General features: G+C 34.0%; 2 protein-coding genes across 7 annotated transcripts; both read left to right on the plus strand.

Annotated features, from left to right (window-relative positions):
* Nucleotides 1–2,218: 2,218 nt before the first annotated feature.
* LOC137736964 (3-ketoacyl-CoA synthase 6-like) lies at nucleotides 2,219–4,239 on the plus strand. The gene has a single exon (XM_068476292.1). The coding sequence runs from the start codon at nucleotides 2,323–2,325 to the stop codon at nucleotides 3,811–3,813; it is 1,491 nt and encodes a 496-aa protein (XP_068332393.1). The 5' UTR covers nucleotides 2,219–2,322; the 3' UTR covers nucleotides 3,814–4,239.
* A 1,394-nt stretch (nucleotides 4,240–5,633) lies between these two features.
* On the plus strand, nucleotides 5,634–16,902 carry LOC137738051 (uncharacterized). Of its 6 annotated transcripts, XM_068477655.1 has the most exons (10): nucleotides 5,634–5,932; nucleotides 7,444–7,559; nucleotides 7,960–8,072; nucleotides 8,854–8,979; nucleotides 9,133–9,170; nucleotides 9,374–9,863; nucleotides 11,218–11,358; nucleotides 11,470–11,499; nucleotides 15,163–15,209; nucleotides 16,131–16,902. In XM_068477655.1, exons 6-10 carry the CDS (start codon nucleotides 9,425–9,427, stop codon nucleotides 16,149–16,151), a joined length of 678 nt encoding a protein of 225 aa, XP_068333756.1. In that variant the 5' UTR covers nucleotides 5,634–5,932; nucleotides 7,444–7,559; nucleotides 7,960–8,072; nucleotides 8,854–8,979; nucleotides 9,133–9,170; nucleotides 9,374–9,424; the 3' UTR covers nucleotides 16,152–16,902. The 6 variants fall into 6 exon arrangements, 1 of the variants encoding a protein (XP_068333756.1); XR_011068856.1 differs by lacking the exons at nucleotides 9,374–9,863; nucleotides 11,470–11,499 and having other exon boundaries at nucleotides 15,163–15,212; nucleotides 16,135–16,884; XR_011068857.1 differs by lacking the exons at nucleotides 9,374–9,863; nucleotides 11,470–11,499; nucleotides 15,163–15,209 and having other exon boundaries at nucleotides 16,131–16,884.
* The last annotated feature ends 3,795 nt before the right edge of the window (nucleotides 16,903–20,697 follow it).

Below are 20,697 nucleotides of genomic sequence, written 5' to 3' on the forward strand. Positions count from 1 at the left end.
TTATTTCTTGCGCTTTTCACTTATATAAAAGTGCATTTTTATCGGATAGTTGCTACTCTCGAATTCGCACTATTTAAATTTACTTTCTCAGAAAAAGCTTTTGGGATTTCAGATTTTGTTTCGAATTTTGTTTTCTTCGATGAATTCTAGCAAGAGAGTGGCAAACGCCGTCGGCGGTAAAACTGCCCGGGTGTGTGACAGCTGCATTAAAAAGAGAGCTCGTTGGTACTGCGCTGCCGACGACGCTTTCTTATGCCAAGCCTGCGACTCCGCTGTGCACTCCGCCAACCAGTTGGCCCATCGGCACAAAAGGGTTCTCTTGAAGACGGCGTCGTCGCTCAAACCTAGCAACAAGGATGATCGAGCTGTGCAATAACTCTGGTAATTCTAAAAAATTATATACATAAGACAAATATATATAACAAAATTATAGATTATCACCATGGCAAATTTCAAGAAAGGTTTAATGTACCCTTCCAAAGAGGGAAAATGGAGGAGAAATAAATATAAGATACTTTTATCCGATTGGTTGAAAAAAAATATATTATAATATAAGGTCTTGAGAAGTATTAAGAAGGTTCTCTCAAGGTGGTAATTGTCACATCTCGACCCGGGGAGACCATTTTCCAAGCCCGCTCCACCACCGTAACACGATATTGTCCGCTTTGGGCCCCGATCACGCCCTCACAGTTTTGTTTCTGGGAACTCACACGAGAACTTCCTGATGGGTCACCCATCCTGGGAGTGCTCTCGCACGCTACTCGCTTAACTTCGGAGTTTCCATGGAACCTGAAGCCAGTGAGCTCCCAAAAGGGCTCGTGCTAGGTAGAGATGGGAATATACATATAAGGATCACTCCCCTGGAGCGATGTGGGATGTCACAATCCACCCCCCTTAGGGGCCCGACGTCCTCGTCGGCACACCACGACCAGGGTTAGGCTCTGATACCAAATTGTCACATCCCTGCCCAGGGGGACCACTTCCCGGGCCCGCTCCACCACCGTAGCACGATATTATCCGCTTTGGACCCCGACCACGCCCTCACGGTTTTGTTTCTGGGAACTCACACGAGAACTTCCCGATGGGTCACCCATCCTGGAAGTGCTCTCGCGCGCTACTCGCTTAACTTTAGAGTTCCATGGAACCCGAAGCCAGTAAGCTCCCAAAATGTCTCGTGCTAGGTAGAGATGAGAATATACATATAAGAATCACTCGTCTGGCGCGATGTGGGATGTCACAGTAATCTTCATGGACTCTCTACCAACATTATAAAACATTCCGCTGAAAACATGAGATGACATATGATTTATAAAGAATCTCACTTTTGAAAGTTTCCTTCGCATTTCTTGTAAGTCTTTTATTCCTTCTAAAATTGTTTTTTAATTCAAATAAATAACAACTAACAACCACATTAATTAGGAACCGGAAATTAATTTCCGTAACTATAATGGCTGACTCAAGTTGACTTCATTTTCAATATTTTTTTTTTTTTGTTCCGAATTTTATATATACTTTTAGGCATATGGTTTGAAGTCAAATTCATAACATCATCGTCATGTAGTTGAGAATACACATCAAATTAAATTCTGTTTAGTTTGTATACCTAAACCACCCCTTAATATGACACAACCAAAAATTTCTCTTTTCGTTTTGTATGATCGTATCAATAAATTAGATTATAAAGATTGCACATATGAAACTAATTATTTAGTTTCAAATAAAACATATGTGGTAATGCATTTAAAACAATTTTCACAATAAGTGAAAATAGCATGAGGCCGATTATAACTAAAACACAAACGGTCTCAAGCTATTATGAAACGAGTCGTACAATAACATGGCCAGACACCTCTTTTTTTTTTTTTTTTTTTTTTTTTTTTTTCTTAAAGAGGGGATTCACAACATATAATTATATATTTATCTCTGTAACATTATCCAACTTGTTAATGTTTGACAAATTACAGGTGGGGAAGCTCATGATTAGTGGAACCAAAAAAGAAACATGTGCATGTAAAGTTTTAAAGCCCAAAACTGGTAGTAGCTATAGCTATAGCTATATATGTTAGGGCATGGGTTTAGTTACACGTGGAAAAGAAATGTATGCGAAAAATATAATTAATACCAAAGTAAAGTGAGCGTTGAGTGACGTGAAGTTCCCCATTTAATCGCCATCTGCCACCTGCATTGCCCCGGTCCCGTTGCCTTTAAATCCCCACGCCCCCCTTCCCACCTAATACCACGCCCCCTCAACTCTCACCACCATTACTGCTCGTCATCTCTTCTCAACTCTCTCCTTCTTTGCCGAAAACCTAGCATCCAACCATGCCTCCAATCTTGCCGGACTTCTCCAACTCCGTCAAGCTCAAGTATGTCAAGCTCGGCTACCAGTACCTCGTCAACCACATTCTTACCCTCACTCTCATCCCCATCATGGCCGGAATCCTACTGGAGGTCCTCCGCCTCGGCCCCGACGAGCTTCTCAAGCTCTGGGACTCACTCCACTTCGACCTCGTCCAAATCCTCTGCTCCTCATTCCTCATCATTTTCATCGCCACCGTCTACTTTATGTCCAAACCCCGATCCGTCTACCTCGTCGACTACGCCTGTTTCAAGCCTCCGGTCACCTGCCGCGTCCCCTTCTCCACCTTCATGGAGCACTCCCGCCTCAACCTCAGCAACAACCCCAAGAGCGTCGAGTTCCAGATGAGGATCCTCGAGCGCTCGGGCCTCGGGGAGGAGACCTGCCTCCCTCCGGCGATTCACTACATTCCGCCCAACCCCACCATGGAGACCGCTAGGGGCGAGGCGGAGCTCGTCATCTTCTCCGCCATGGACTCTCTGTTGGAGAAGACTGGGCTCAAGCCCAAAGACATCGATATTCTCATTGTTAACTGTAGCCTCTTCTCGCCGACGCCGTCGCTCTCGGCGATGGTGGTCAACAAGTACAAGCTCCGAAGCAACATCAAGAGCTTCAACCTCTCCGGCATGGGCTGCAGCGCCGGCCTCATTTCGATCGATTTGGCGCGCGACCTCCTCCAGGTGCATCCCAACTCTAACGCGGTGGTCGTCAGCACCGAGATCATCACCCCGAACTATTACCAAGGCAACGAGAGGGCGATGCTCCTCCCCAACTGCCTCTTCCGGATGGGTGGCGCCGCCTTGCTTTTATCAAACAGGAAGTCCGAGCACCGCCGCGCAAAATACCGATTGGTCCACGTTGTAAGGACACACAAGGGAGCCGATGACAAGGCGTATAGGTGCGTGTTCGAGGAAGAAGACAAGGAAGGCAAAGTTGGAATTTCACTCTCTAAAGATCTGATGGCGATTGCCGGGGAAGCGTTGAAATCGAACATCACGACGATCGGCCCGCTGGTGCTGCCGGCGTCGGAGCAGTTGCTGTTTCTCTTCACGCTGATCGGCCGGAAAATCTTGAACCCGAAATGGAAGCCGTACATTCCTGATTTCCGAGAGGCGTTCGAGCACTTCTGCATCCACGCGGGCGGAAGGGCGGTGATCGACGAGCTGCAGAAGAATTTACAGCTGTCGGCGGAGCACTGCGAGGCGTCGAGGATGACACTGCACAGGTTCGGCAATACGTCGTCGTCGTCGCTGTGGTACGAGTTGGGGTACATCGAGGCGAAGGGTAGGATGAAAAAAGGTGATAGGGTTTGGCAGATTGCGTTCGGGAGCGGGTTTAAGTGCAACAGCGCCGTCTGGAAGTGCAATCGGACCATCACAATAACGTCGGATGGGCCCTGGGCTGATTGCATCGATAAGTACCCGGTTCATATTCCTGAGGTGGTCAAGCTCTAAAGTCAAAGCAAACAACAAACAAACAAAGCTGAGAATGAAATGGTGAATGGGATTGGTGGTTGCTTTTTTTTTGGTGGTGCCTTTTCTTTGATCCAGTTAAAAACTATAACTAATTGAGTAATGCTATTGATACCATGTTTTTATACCACAGCCACATCATTTGAAAGATTTGCAAAACTCAAGAAAATAAAGGAGAAATACTGTATAAGTGCAAAAATCATTTCAAGCTGTTTAAATATGTGTCATAGCAAAACCCTATTTTCTTTTCTTTATCTTTATTGGCATATCTTCTTTCTATATGAATTTGTAACCTTGGCTCGAGTATGGTTTTGATCGATGTAATACTGTCTTTCATGTAAGGAAAACACAATACAACTTATTGTTACCGGATTTTTAAATTATTAACAGATTACAGATCTCAACTCAGTTAACATCGCTAAATTTTAGGGTAACTTTTATATACAAAATTAACATGAGATGGTTTTGATATGATTGATTATACACCGAAAGAAATGTTAGGAAGGAAGTGGTATCGTATCCTCAATTATTAATGATTTTTTCTTCTTTTGTAAATGTACGAGATCAAATCTTCAGCATTGCAGTCTTCACCGTTGATTGACATGTTAAGTTTATGAAAATAGAGTTAAGGAAGCTTAATTTTATTAACACATGTCAATCACTAATAAAGGTCACAGTGAAGCCACAAACAGAATAGGTGCAGAAGATGTGAACTCTAAATATATAGGATTCATCGATCTGTAAGTACAGCGGGATTGTTTTGATTGATTGCCACGGCTTTAAATTTAGGTTTCCAGCATGTGATGCATTGATTTTGGTTCGTCTTTGTTAGGCTTTACTTTGCATATATACATATTGTAGCTATAAACTCAATAGACCATCGACTGATGACGATACACAACATTAACTCAACATTCCAAACTTTCATCTATACGTGATTGTCACACTTGACCAGTACGTGCTGCCATTTTATTTTAATTTGGTATCATACATTAATGAATTGGCGCCATCGATGGCCTAATACGTGTCTGCCGTGTCTACCCGAGAGCGGTCTAGAACCCGAACCAAATTAAGCGACATTTGATTTGGTTTTAAATTGTAAAGATATGACGTAACAAGAAACGGGATAGGATGATCGTCAAAGATGAAGTGATAGCTAGCTAGGCTGGATTTGCAGATACCACGCATTGGTTGTTTTCTGAAAATAAATGGAGGACAACTAACTCCGCCGCTGATATTGATGCAAAACTAACACAGTTGTTCAAGGTACCGTTTGACTGGAATAGATATTACATCTGTCGAAATCATTTTTATCCTCCTCGAAGTGAAAACTTGTCCCGATCATAAATGAACCTTGAGGCAGATGACCACTATGACGACGATGATGATAGAGAATAAGGTTAATTATACACCTTTCATTCATGGAAAAGTTTTTTCTGTTCACATTTGTATCAATAGAGGCAGAGAATAAGCATGTTTGAATTGAAGTGTGCTGGATACGATTTAGTTGTCTATTACTTTGACATCTGACGTAAATGTTTCTATTTGTATTTAACATTACCCGTCTAACGTTTTGAAGGGAAACAAAAAAAAAAAAAAAAAAAAAAAAAGAGATTGATCAGTGATATGTCACTTTATGTGATTCTTGATGGATATTAGTACTGATAGTGATACTAACTATAACGAAAAGCTTTTAATTAACTGAAACAAATTCTATATATACTAAAAGCCGGTGGATTGGCACTGTTCATTAACAGTGCCCATCCGGTTTTAACCCTCATTTTATTCATGGTTTTTGTACTTTGGTGGGATTGTGCAGTAAATGGTCTATTTTGCCCCTCTTTCATTTTTGTTTGCAGCTGTTGCTCCCGTTTGAAAGGTGCTTTTTGGTGTTTTTGGTTGAGCTTTGGCCACGTTGCGTTTTATAGGAAAGATGCCAGAAGCATCTTCTACTTTTTCTTTTCCTCTTCGTTTTTCTCTCAGTCGTTCCGTTTCTCTTTAGTTTTCCAGTCTGTCTTTTGATTTCGGTTCCGATCGGATCTTCTCGAAGGTGTTTGGCGTTTTTTCCCCTGTTTTGCACAAACGAATTGCTCCCGTTCAGGTATGTTGATTCATGTGTTGGTTTATTTTCTGTTTGGTTAGGAAGAAAATTTTATGATTGATTGTTGTGAATATGGGCTATTCGGCTTTTTTGCCCAGCGTTTTCTTTGTTTTTTCGTGCTCTATGTCTGGTTGGTATCTCTGATTTTGCATTTCGGTTGCAGGAAACATTTTTCTTCAAGTTTTAGGGTTTTATTCTTCCTAGCTTTTTCTGGGTCAGGTATATAATTTATCTCTTTGGTGTTATTTTTTTTTTGTTTGTGCTTTGATTTTTCCCTCAAACTTAAAAAAAAAAAAAGAAAAAAAAAAAGAGGAATACTGATGATTAATTTTTGGGTTTTGCTTTGTATGTTTCGGTTTTGTACTGTGAGTGAGGAATTTTTTATTTTGGTGTTTTAATTAAGGGCTAAACATTTCCAGCTATACAAATGGATGATCATGATTAATTTTTGGGTTTAATTTAGCTGTTGATTATTGTGGATGAGTTGCGAAACTTCTTTTCGATTATGTGATCTGTGCCTGTTATGTTTTTTTTAATTATTTTTGCGTTTTAACTAAAATTGAAAGATTGCCGACGAATGGATATGGCTATGGTTATATAATTTATCTTTAACCTTTTTTTCATTTTTTTGTGTTTTAATTAAAATTTAAAAATTGTTGAGGAAGGATATGGCTGCGGTTTAAGGTTTAGACTAATTAATTTTATTGTTGTTCAGGTTTTTTTTGGGGAAATTTTTGGGTTTGGTTGTTCTAATTATCTGTGGTTTGATTTTTGTCCGGAATTTAAAAGAAGAAAAATGGCCATGATTAACTTTTGGGTTTTCTTTGTCTGTTCTGCATTTTAAAGTTTGAATTATGGATTTTTTTTGTATGTCAATCTTTAAATGATCACTGTATGGATTTTTTTTGTGTTTCGGCATATGCCCTTATTGGAATTTTGTGATTTGAGAATTGAGTTAGTAGCAATTCAAAACCCGTTAAATGGCATGAGAATTAGAGTGATTTGAAATCGGCGAGCAAGTTCTATATATACTAAAGCTCAGCGGATTGGCACTGTTCATTAACAGTGCCAATCCGGTTTTGCTCCTGATCTAACGCACAATTTTCAGCCCTTTAAAAGATGCTACATGAATTGGCGATTTTGCCCCTTGGTAGAGTGAGTCTACATATGGGAAGGTGCTCGAACCCTCTCTCATTTTCTTCCGTTGCTTTTGGCTTTCGCCTGCTCTCTGTTTCTCTGCTTTTTTCCATGTTCGATCTTCGTGTTTCCTTGCTTCTCTGTTCATGTTGATCGTCTGCCGTCTGAAGAGGTGGGTTTTCTGGCTGATTGCGGTGTTTTAGGTGGTTTGTCTATTTTATTCTTTTTCTTTTTTCTTTGATTAGGAAGAAAATTTGTAGATCGATTGGTTGGTTGGTGTAATATTGAAGTTTTTTTGTATTGCATTGACTGTTTCGTTGATTTTTTACTGTATTCAATGCCGTTGTCTAATGTGAATCGGTTTTTTCTTGCAGGAAATATTGGTGTTTGAAGAAATTAAGGCTTAGCAAAGTGTGACTACCTATGCTTGAATTAATGTTGAAGTTTTGAGCTCAATTAGATTAAAGTGCATAGAACATCCATAGAAGTGGTAAAAGTTCTTCCCTCAATCAGCTTAATAGTAGTTAACATGTATGCTTACTTTTCAATTATTAAGAAATTGTACCTTCCAGTTGTATGAATCTCTAATGCATCAACATCATTTCTTCTGAGAAGTTCAGAGGTTGCATAAGCATCTCTTATGTACGAGCACACTCTGCTATTATGAATTGGAGTGGTTCTTATTGTCTTTAAGTGATTCTTATCACAACAATTAGGGAAGAAATCCCTTTCTTTTAAATTGGATTATCCCAACCTGCATAAAATTGAGAGTCATGTTGATAAAATCTTTATCTTTATTATGCTGTTATTAAAAGTAGCCTTGAAATATTTTAAATTCGTTTTATATTTATTTGAGAAGTAATTATTTCTTTGTTTGCAATCATCTGCAGATTAATTTTGGTTGAAAAAAAAAAAACATCTTTGCTGCATCTCAGTTCCTATTCTAATTTTAACTGCCAAGTTAGCTTTCAGCTGTCAAGTTTACAGACAATTGATTGTGTTTGTAAGTGCTTTTCACTTTGTTAATATTGTGTTCAAGATTATATTTCTTCCTTTTGTTTGACAATTGTCTGATTGTAGTTAATACTGTGGCTCTAAATTGTATATCAAATCATTCTTTTCAAATATTTCTTTACTTAAGTTATAATGTTGAGCTACTTTATGTTATAATTTTATAACTAGATAGTACATTATCATAAAAATAGAATGTTTTGTTTTTTTTTATCAATGTTATCTATGCAGTATAGTCTTTTTGTTTTTTTTTTCCTTTACTCTGTATATTACCTTTTTATCTGAGAAGTTACTTTTAATTTTAGCTTATACATTTTAAACCCATCGGTTCCACGTTGTGTTAATCATGATTCTTGGAACCATAGATAGTTTTTATTTTTGTAGTTAACTGTGTTATCGTTTTTAGTAAAACTGTGAATATCATAGATAAATTATATGTAAAATGCTTTTTTATAGTCATATACTGTGTTATTAAAAAAGTTAGATGTTTGCAACAACTGTCAATATCACGGAGTGATATTACAATTTTCTATTGTGATAACAATTTTTGTTTTAGTTAACATATACATTTCTTTGAACATGTGTATTTGTTAATTCTGTGTCACCCATTGTTTAAAAAAGTTTTAGGGCTCCCATTTTCTCACGATATATTTGATAATCTAGCCATCAATTTATATAATTCATGTATTAGTAAAAATCAATTGGCTTTTTTTATTTTTTGTAATTTGTGTTTCATTGAGAATAAACATTGTTAATACTGTTGATCTTTGCAGTTTCCACTCAGCGTGGATAAGACAAGTAAGAAGTGATACTCCCATTGAAAACTTATCTGCAAAATAAATTTTGCTTTGTGGTTACATGGTGCATTAGTGCATAGTTTCACAACTGAACTATAAGAAGTAAGAATGTAGTTATCTTATTACTTTGTTAATTTTTAAATTTTTTTAAGTTCTATTTATTATTTGTTTGATATTTTGTGTCTTGCCATTTGTTGCTGAACTAAATTCTATTGTCCATTGTAATAATTGTTTGTTGTTTGCCTTTTTGAACAGATTGGCTATTGTATTTTCTAAAATTTCAATTGTTAAAGGTGAGCAATTTTAAAATTTAAATTATTTAGTTTTAAACTTTACTTTTTTTAATCTTCTTTTTTTTTTTTATAACTTTTTTTTTCCAGTCGCATTTTAAAATTTGGGTGATCTATTCTTTTTAATCATTATAGTATATATTTGTTTAATCTTCACATTATGTGTTTGTTGATACTTCTTTTTTTCATTTTTTTGTCTTTTTCAGCGTGGTTTGCACTAATTTGTTTTCAAATTTGTATTACAATTTGATTCCATCATGTCAAAAAGACTTGCAAATGCTTTAACAATTAATGATACAGAACACGAGAAAGAGTTTGTCAATAATCAATCCTATGTTGTATCTGACTATGACAGACAATTTAAAAGAGTGTGTAGAATAAGTTGTATACAAAACTATGTCGATGTTTTCTTATCTAAGAGTAGTCCAATTATTCAAGAAAACTCAGCCATTGACTACCAAGATGGTACTAGCACATCTTCTGTTCAACAAGATGTTGAAAACATAAGTTCTTCCAATATCAATGAATCACATTGCATGACTGTTGTTGAAAAAAATGTTCTCTTAAGAGATAAAAAGGGAAAAAAGGTTGTCAATGTATTAGACCAATCTACAAAAAATACTCAACAAACCCTTGATGATCAGAATAATAATCTTATGAACAAGGGTCAAGCATTTTTTCAAAAGAATAGAAAAGGTTAGTTCTTAATTTATGCATCTATTAATTTGATATATCATGAATATCAATTTTCTAATTGCCTAAATAATATTACGCTCATTTTGTTTTGTTTTTGTATCTTTTTTTGTAGGAGTTGTTAAAGAATATGCGGACTTAGGAGATAAAAGTTATAAGTGTGTTCATTGTGGTGCTTATTTTTGGCTAAAAGAGTCTCTTAAACCGAAGTGTAAAAACGATCTACCTGTTTTCACTCTTTGTTGCCAACAAGGAAAAATTAAGTTTCCAAATCCAAAACCAGCACCACCATTTTTAGATTACTTGCTTGATCCAACTAAAGGGCAAAAAAATTTATCATTTCGACAAAATATTAGAACTTATAACTCAATGTTTGCATTCACTTCAATGGGAGCCAAAGTTGATAACTCAATTAACAATGGATCAAGCTCTTATATTTTCAAAATCAGTGGTCAAGTTTGTCATTTAATGGGATCTCTTTTGCCTGTTGATAATGAGTCTCCAAAATTTGCTCAACTGTATGTCTATGATACATATAATGAGGTGGAAAATCGACTTAAAGTTTTTAATTCCAATGGAAACAATCAAAGCCTAGATCCAACAATTGTAGAAGGGTTAATCAAAATGTTTGATGCATCAAATGAATTGGTTAAACTTTTTCGAATGGCAAGAGATAAATTTGAAAACGATGCTCTTTCTTCATTAAAAATGACTTTGCTAGGCAGGCAATTAAATGATAGCAAACAATATGAGCAACCTACAACTGATGAAATAGGTGGTTTGATAGTTGGAGATATAGGATTGTATGATTCTAATCGAGATATTATTATAGAGTCTAAAAGTCACGAATTAAAACGTGTAACAAAGTTGAATCCTAAATTTATATCTCTGCAATATCCAATTCTTTTTCCATATGGTGAAGATGGTTATAGACCAGATTTAAAATGGAATGAAAATTATAAAGGTAAAAAAACTAAAAGACAAAGAATACCAATGAGAGCTTTCATTGCTTATCAAATTCAAGAACGAGAACCACCATTAAGTACATTGTTAAGAGGAGGAAGACTTTTTCAACAATATTTGGTCGATTCTTTTGCAACACTTGAAGAAGATAGATTAGATTATATTAGACAAAATCAAAAAAATTTGAGAAGTGAAGTTTATAAAGGAATATATGATGCATTCTCAAAAGGTGATACTGATGCAAATAATTTGGGACAAAAAATTGTATTACCTGCTTCATATACTGGAAGTCCTAGATATGTGATAAATAATTATCAAGATGTTATGGCTATTTGTAAAGAATACGGACATCCTGATTTGTTTATAACATTTACATGTAATGTTAAATGACCAGAAATCACAAGAGAGTTTGAGAATAAGCCAGGATTCAAACCTGAAGATAGACCTGATATAATTTCTAGAATCTTCAAAATGAAGCTTGATCATATGATTGATTTCATCAAGTCCGGGAAGCCTTTTGGAGAAATTCAAGCAAGTAAATTACTAAAACTCATTCTAGCACTTATTTCAAGCTTTTTAGTTTTCTTATTTATTATAAAATTTACTTTTATTCTTTTCTTTGTTTTCATTTTTTCTTCATGAACAGATGTTTGCACAGTTGAGTTTCAAAAAAGAGGTTTACCTCATTCTCATATGTTAATATGGCTGAAACCAAATGTGAAATGTTTTTGCGCATCAGATATAGACTCAATTATTTCTGCTGAATTACCTGATAAAAATTTGCATCCACAACTTTATGAAACTGTTAATCAGTTTATGATTCATGGTCCATGTGGTTGTATTAATCCAAAATCACCTTGCATGCAAGAAAATAAATGTTCTAAAAACTTTCCTAAGCCATATAAAAGCGAAACAATTTTTGACACAAATGGTTTTGCTGTTTATAAACGTCGTGAAGATGAAGAAAAAATTTGTGATTAAAAACGGCATAAAAGTTGATAATAGATTTGTTGTTCCTTACAATGCAGAGTTATTACTAAAATATAATGCACATATAAATGTTGAATCCTGTTGTCAATCAATGTTATAAAATATTTATTCAAATATGTAAATAAAGGTTCAGATAGAGCACGTTTAGTTTTTCAAGAAAATTTGAATGATGAGATTTTAGCATACCTCAATTGTAGATATATATATCACCTTATGAGGCTGTTTGGAGACTATTTCAATATTTCATACATCATAGAGAGCCTTCTGTAGAGCGATTACCAGTTCATTTACCATTAGAACAAAATGTTGTTTTTACAGCTGATCAATCACTACAGTCAATCATTAATCAAAAAGCTTTTGAAAACACAATGTTAACAAGTTGGTTTGAATTGAACAAAAATTTTCCTAACGCACGTGAACTAACTTATGCACAAATTCCCACAAAATTTTTGTATGATGTAAAGAAAAAAACTTGGAAGCCAAGAAAATATAAAGCATCAATTTGCAGAATAACATATGTACATCCTGCATCTGGCGAATTATATTATTTGAGAATGCTTTTGAATTTAATAAAAGGCGCCATTAGTTTTGAGGATTTAAAAACAATTAATGGTGTTGTACATTCTTCCTACCATTCTGCATGCAAATCATTAGGACTATTAGGTGATGATAAAGAATGGATTGAGGCTTTATCAAGTGCTGCACATATTGCATCATCTGCTCAATTGAGACAATTGTTTGTCACAATAATTTTATTTTGTGATGTAGCAAATCCTCAAAATCTTTTTGATAGTCATTGGCAAAACATGTATGATGACATTTTATATAAATTGCGAAAAATTTTTGCAATTCCAGATATGATTGTGCCAGAACATGAATTAAAAGATTCAGTGCTATTTGAATTAGAATTACTTTTTAATAATGCATCTACCTCTTTGAAAAAATATCATCTTCCCATGCCTAATGCAGAAAAAATGTTAGAAATTCAAAATAGGCTTTTGAGAGAAGAATTAAATTATGATTGTGAAGAACTTTATAAGAAACATGCACTTTTGAAATCACAGCTTAACCAAGGTCAAAAACATGTTTATGATTGTGTTTTAAATGCTGTGAATGCAAAAAAAGGAGGTCTATTCTTTGTTTATGGTCATGGAGGCACTGGAAAAACATTTTTATGGGATACAATTACAAGTAAGCTTAGATCAGACGGTAAAATTGTTCTAGCTGTTGCATCATCAGGAATAGCATCATTATTATTACCAGGTGGTAGAACAGCCCATTCTAGATTTAAAATCCCTTTGATTATTACTGATTCTTCAATTTGTTCAATAAAGAAAAAAACTCATCTTGCAGGATTAATTGAAAAAACAGATTTAATTATATGGGATGAAGCACCTATGAATCATAAATATTGTTTTGAAGCATTAGATAAATCATTTTCAGATATTTTGTCAAATTCACAAGCTTTCGATAAAAATGTTCCATTTGGTGGAAAAACTCTTTTATTGGGTGGTGATTTTCGACAAATATTGCCTGTTATTCCTCAAGGAACTAAAGAGGATATAATAAATGTTTCATTGAATAGTTCTTATTTATGGCCATATTTTAAAATTTTTCATTTGAAAGAAAATATGAGATTGTCAAAAAATGGATTGAGTATTGAAGAAAAAAATAAAATTAGTTCTTTTGCAAATTGGATTCTACAAATTGGTGATGGACAAATTAATGATGCAAACAATGTGAATAATTCAATTGATAGGGATTCATCTTTGATTCAAATACCACAAGATTTGATAATTGATTGTTCTACAAATGTTATCCATTCAATTCTGCAACATACCCGAGTTTTGAAACTTTTTTTGACAATTTTGCTTATTTAAGGGAAAGAGCTATTATAACACCTCGAAATACAACTGTTACAGATGTGAATAATTATATAATTAATTTATTACCTGGACAACAACAAACATTTTTGAGTTATGATTCTTTATGTTTTTCAAATGCAAATGTTGAAAATCTTGAAATAATGTACCCCACATAATTTTTAAACAAGCTTGAATTCAATGGTTTACCTGCACATAATTTGGTATTAAAAATAGGAATGCCTATTATGCTACTAGGAAACTTAAATCAGTCTTCAGGTTTGTGTAATGGAACTAGATTAGTTGTTACTCAATTATTTGATAGAATTATTGAAGCTAAAATTCTTACTGGTACTAATATTGGTCATAAAGTTTTTATACCAAGAATCACTCTTACAGCTACAGAAAATAAGTGGCCTTTCATCTTCAAAAGACGTCAATTTCCAATTAGAGCATGTTATGCAATGACAATCAATAAAAGTCAAGGAAAATCTCTTAAACAAGTTGGTTTATATCTTCCAGAACCTGTTTTTACACATGGCCAATTATATGTAGCATTATCAAGAGTGACATCAAGAGAAGGTTTAAAAATTTTAATAGAAAATGTAGAGAGTAGTGTTAAAAACTGTACTTTGAATATTGTTTTTAAAGATGTGTTACAAAATTTACAAGAAAATTAACCCAGTTCAGAGACTCTGCATCTCTCACTTTCTCATCTCACAAATCACTTCTCTCTCTTCCATCTCTCCCAATGTCTTCGTCTCTCGGCTTTCTTGCTCAATCTCTGTCGACTGAAATTTCGAGGTGATTTTCCAACCCTAAATTAATATATTCCATACCTTGATTTCATCTTAATTTATTGGGAATTGATCTACATATGTGTAGTATAGATAAATTTTTTCTTTAACTAATGTTATAGAATCCATGTCCTATTTAGAAATACTGAGATGGAAAAGGTTAAGGAAAAATTGCTTGGTAGAAATTCCATTATGAGTTCTCCGGCCGATTTGAGGTGAGTAGTACAAACTTTTATGTTAAATTGATTTGTTTTGGTTTTTCGGGATGCTTAATTTCATCTGCAAACAAGGTTGACCATCCAAAAGTTTCAGTTTTGTACCCATTATTCAATACTAGCTCAATAATCATAATGTTTCCTCTGACTTTGTTTATAAATTTTGATATATACTCATATTTTAGAGTTAGAGTTTTCTATTGGGGAAACTTTAGGAACCGATTGTCCTACATCGAAAAAATAGCAGCAGCTGATCCTATTTAAAATGAATCTAATTGAAGACATTAAGGATTGGGCACCTTCTACAAACTACAGTAGTATTACTCTTGATGAGGTCTATTTCATTTCCTCTATGCTGTCTCAATCTTCATAACTCACATTTATGTGCATTTTTTGTCTGGTTCTTATTTAAAATGTATCTAATTGAATATTTATAACCAAAAGAATTAATTTTTCTAATTGCCCAACTTTATAGGTTTTGCATCATTGGAACATCAGGCCTATGTCATTGCTTTACCTAAGGTAGTTGAAATGTACTTACAATATCTTAGCTTTTAGTTTTTTTCTTCTTTGGCTGCTTAGAGATTATGTGTCATGAGCCTGGCCTTTAATAGTTTAGGAAAAATTTTGCATCTCTTTGAAAGCTACGAATTCAACTTTTGGGTTCCTTCAACTCAGAATTTATAGATGTAACATTTCAAGGCTCATGTTGGTATGAAATTGTAATTCCTCATCCGTCATTACATTTTTTTGACAGGGATTTCAGTTCATAAAACAATAAACTGCATAAATTTGTAAAAGTCTACTTTTTTAGATGGTAAAATCTTAGATTGCCAATTGACGATATAATTGCAATTTGAATTCAATCTGCTTTCCGTGCACATGTGATATGTATGTGTGCACTAAAATCTCCAAGATATAAAATTCCAATTTCATTCTCTCCCTTAACAACGTTATTACTGAAGAAATTAAAGAATATTTTCAGTTCAGAGTATGAGTGCTATATGTGTTTGTTTCATTCCTAAAAATTATGGGACATAATTATGCAAAACTTAATTGATGATCGTATGAAAGCTATAAAACATCTCTCTGTACAATTCTTTAAATCTGGTTCAGTTTTGTCTTAGGTATCCATACAATCATTATTTGTGAGATAATTAGTTCCATGGTTCAATTATATTTTTTCCATGAGAATATTTCCATGTTGTAATAGAAGAATTGTCTAAAGTTCCTTAAACCTTTCATCTTTTATGTTTACCATAAAACAAATAACAATGCATCATAATGAATTACAAATTGTTTTTTATTTCTTACATTCAAATTTGGTTTTTATACTTTCTTCCTACGTATGACACCATTTTTCCATCGATGTCAACTAATTATTATATATTATAATTAATTGCCATAAAACTTTTTTTTTAACACTTTATTTTACAATTTTAGAAAGGAAAAAAAAATTGCTAATTCAGCAAGGAGCTTACAGTGCTGACAAATACATTTTCAAACAATGAAGAAGCAAACATTCAAAGGTATGTAAAATTGATTAATACTTTATTAATTTTGTTTTGTTAATGCTTTACGTTTAATTACAATTTTTACTAAGCTTTCTCTTCAGAGGAATTAGCTATTACTAATATATATACAAACCATCTTCTTTTCACATGATCTAAATACATGACAAATTACTTGCTTGCATATTGAAAGGCTAAATTGAACATCCAAAAGTATAAAAGTAGACATTTTCACTAGAGATATACCATGTCCACATATTTTAATCTAATATGTTCTTTCACATATTTACAAAATATGGACAGGATTTATCTTTAATGGAAGGATGTCTGTTTATACTTCCAAATGTTAGCCTTAAACCTTTTGCTAGACAAACAAATAATTAACCATGTATTCACAATAAGTTAGAAGAAGAAAGTATCTATATAAATTGGTAATAGTTAATTCCTCTGAAGAGAAAAGACGGAAATGATGATTCTTACTCCATATAATTAAACCTAAGTTTACCAATTTACGTAAATCTGATCCGTCTTAGATCGCCAACATTTAACTTTGTTTTAAAAATTATAATATTGCCAAATAAACTACTATTTAATCATAGCATGATTTGCAATACTTTTCTAAGTCTTATATAACACTATCACTAAATATATTTTATTGCAAAAGACATCAATTTTCATTTTTGTTGTACTAAATTCCAACAAACTTATATTTTCTGAAACATTATTCAAATTCTCATCCCAGGTATGCATCCAATTTCACTTACTCTTTATTTGTATAAATTAAAAAATTACCACATGCAATGGATAGTCGGGGGGGCTAAGAATTCACAGTGTTAGTCTTTTTTTTTTCATCTAAGGTTGTCTTTCAATTTTTATTTTAGATTTTTCCTAATTTGGATAAAACCCTAATGATTTCGTTTTGCTGTCAGTATATACATGCTTATTTAGAATCAAATGACACAACTTTATATTTACAATTATATTTTGTTTCTAATAGCTTATATAAGTTTTTCTTCGTTTTCCTATAACATCGTATCGTAACATGGTCTAATCATATTCAATATAATTGAACAAACTGTTATCGACCGGTTAATGCCAATTTAAACACTTCTAATAAGTTACAGCTACATTTATTATCTCGAATTTCAACATCAAATGTAAATTTTTTTACTTCAAATATTTCGTTAATTATTAATAATCGTTTTGACGTGTTATATACTCACACTCATAAAAGCAGTTATCCTCTTATACATAATTCTTCACCACAAATTTATATCACTATTAAAACACTTCTAACCTTAATTTATAGTTACTGCAGTATGTTCTATGTGCACATCATTTTCTTCTTCAGTTTCTGCTGTTTTTTGTTCTCTGAGTTGTACATGTTACCGGTGTTCACAACTAAAATCAATTACACAGACTTGACTACAGGTATGCCGCAACTTACATCACTTTCTGCCAACACTCTACTTCTTTTTCTTATTATATTTTCTGTGTTTAAATAGCATGAACATACTAAAAACCTGTTAATTACAAACTATCCATTACAAGTTTGCATTGACTGTTTTCTTCTTTTATGTCCAATAGTTTTAAGACCCGCAGCAACGCGCGGGCACTATTACTAATATATACTAAATATAATAGTTAAACTCGACGATAGTTAATCTTAATTTTCAAAAGATATGTGTACCTGCTTATGTGATGTTAGATGCAATTTTTGTTCAACACGTAGTGTTAACTTACAAAATTGTCCTCAAGAATAATGTTCCTGTATCTTTTTGTTCCGTTTATTCCACAAGTTAACATGCCGGCCAATTAAGTAATAAACAAGGACTTTGAGGACCACCAAATTGGAAAGGATAAAATAAGAGGTCCTGGATTTAAGGCTATGAAGCTTCTGGCCCCGTGCATGCGTAGTAGCTAGAGTTGGTGGCGCCTGGCGGGTTATACGTGTATTCTACGGGTCTACAGGTCCAAAATATGAAAGGAAATCTTTCATAGGAGGGAAAAGCTAATTTCTGGGTTAGCTAACCCTAGCTACATGTAAACTAAGTGCGTGAAAGCATTTGAAGCCTGAACTTTCTGGTAAACAAATGCACATTAATAAATTAAAGTTAGATATGTGAGTGTATATATACATGCACACACACACACACACAGAAAGATCCATATCTCGTGACTGGATTAATAAGCAGATCCATGGAAGCGGCTAGCCCTCGAAATTTTCATCATCTACAAACGAGGTTAATGTGGATGCATGGTTAATTAATCTTTCTTGTCCAATTAAAGCTGTAAATTTCTAAAAATTTGGTATTTAATACTCTTGAAATGCTGTAGAAACTTAGTTAACATATATTGTGCCCTTACTTATTGCCAACAGATGATTATTTTCAGTAATTAACTGAATCATTGAAAATTAGGGTTGTTCTTCCCGAATGTGAAGCGCTGAAAATCAAGGATTATAACTTTATCAGTGTGTTCCCAGTTAATTTATGCAAACATTAATATATATATATATATATATATATATATTGGATTGATTATTGGCAATGCATGGGACCAGCAGACTGGTGACAGATGATCGATTAAGACATATATAAATTTGTATTAATATATATGGGTTTTTATCACAAATGGTCCTGAAGATTGGTCTTCACAATCAAGATGGTCCCTAAAATTAAAAATCAATCAATGTAGTTCCTGAAAATAGGTGTTGCAAATCAATTTGGTCCTAGGTGTCACAATTCTGTTAAAAATTATGTTAAGTGCTGATTTGACACATAAATGGACCTCATAAATCATTTTTTCTTACAAATGGTCATTGAAATTGACTCGGGACATCAAAATGGTCCCTGAAATTGACCAACGACATCAAAATTAATGATCACTGAAATTGAAAATTGATCAATGTAGTTCCGCAAGTGTCTCAAATCAATGTAGTCATTCCGTCACAATTTTGTCAAAAATTTTGTATGTGTTGATGTGACACATAAATGCGTCATACAAGTGTAATTAGATTTTAAAAATTACAAATACGCTTAATAATTTAGTAGTTAATAAAAAAATTGTCAATCCAAAAACCCAGTCCTGCAATCACCTATGATCCGAGTCCACATTTCTCTACCTTTCACCGAATTGAACCTGAATCTAGATCACTTTTGGTGACGGCGCAACTTTTAGAACATCACCGTTAACATTTAGGCGATCAACATCCTCACAACCTTAATCTTGAAGAGATTGTTCGGCGCTTCTATGGTAGTCTGGTGATGCAACATCAAGGTCTGCCTTGAGATAATGAGGTTATACCCGATATGCGTCTATTGTTGGTTGAAAACTATTTCCACACTCCCTCTTACCTTTGAGAATTTATGAAAGGGATCTTTCTTCAGAGTAGGCCCTAATATAAGGGAAAAAAAATTCCTTGTGTAAAAAGGTATTTAGACAACTATTTTAATTAATTATTAAACCCACATTAGCACATAACAATTTTTTTTATAAAATTATGGCGGAATGATCATATTGATTTGTGACATCTATTTTCAAGGATTATATTGATCGATTTTCAATTTCAGGGACCATCTTGATAGCGTGGCTCAATTTCAAGAACCATCTTGATGGTGCGGGTCAATTTCAATGACCATTTATGAAAAAAAACCCGTAAATCTTGTAAGGCCCATTTATGTGCCACATCAGCACTTAACTGAATTTTTAACAAAATTGTGACGGAATGACCACATTGATTTGACACATCTATTTTCAAGAACTACATTGATTGATTTTCAATTTCAAAGACCATTTGTGAAATAAAAAAAAACCCTACATATATATATATATATATGTGCGCGTGTTCATCTGTCCAATGTTTCAGGCTTCAGCTACAAATTTCTAATTTTTATATATAATATATATAGTGGGGATTTCATTGCTGCCATATTGGTCGTCTCTCTTTAATTTCGTTATCTGGCCAATTGAAACGCTGAGTGTATGCCTATGTATACTGGTGAATGACTTCATGGTTGTGGATGCAAGGGTGAAGAAGTTATTAAATAAATACGCAGAGTTGCACATGCCATTAATATTACAACAATTATACAGTGGCGAGCCAGCACTGGCCATTGCCAACGACGAGACTGGAACAATGATGGTATGCATGCCATGAACTGTCGTCCCCAATTAACTGTCGTATAAGAAAGACCTGGCTAGTAAACTGTAAAACAGTTAATTTGGGTGTCTGCAAACTTGCATGCAAAAATATCATCCACATTACCTCTAACATTTCCCTTTCAACTTTTTCTTTCTTCTTTTCTCTAACATAAATGGTCAGAAAAATAACTTTTGGCCTAGATTTTATTGATATTTTCCTTATCTTTTTTCTTTTAATTTAAAACAGAGCATGTTAGTACCGTCAACGATGGAGACAAAGTAGTGATTCATGGCAGATATATGGATCCAGCAGCAATGTTGCCGGCCCTACTGGGCCAATGGCAAATAATTAATTC

The sequence above is a fragment of the Pyrus communis genome, chromosome 6 (assembly GCF_963583255.1).
Source record: "Pyrus communis chromosome 6, drPyrComm1.1, whole genome shotgun sequence".
NCBI classification, from domain to species: domain Eukaryota; kingdom Viridiplantae; phylum Streptophyta; class Magnoliopsida; order Rosales; family Rosaceae; genus Pyrus; species Pyrus communis.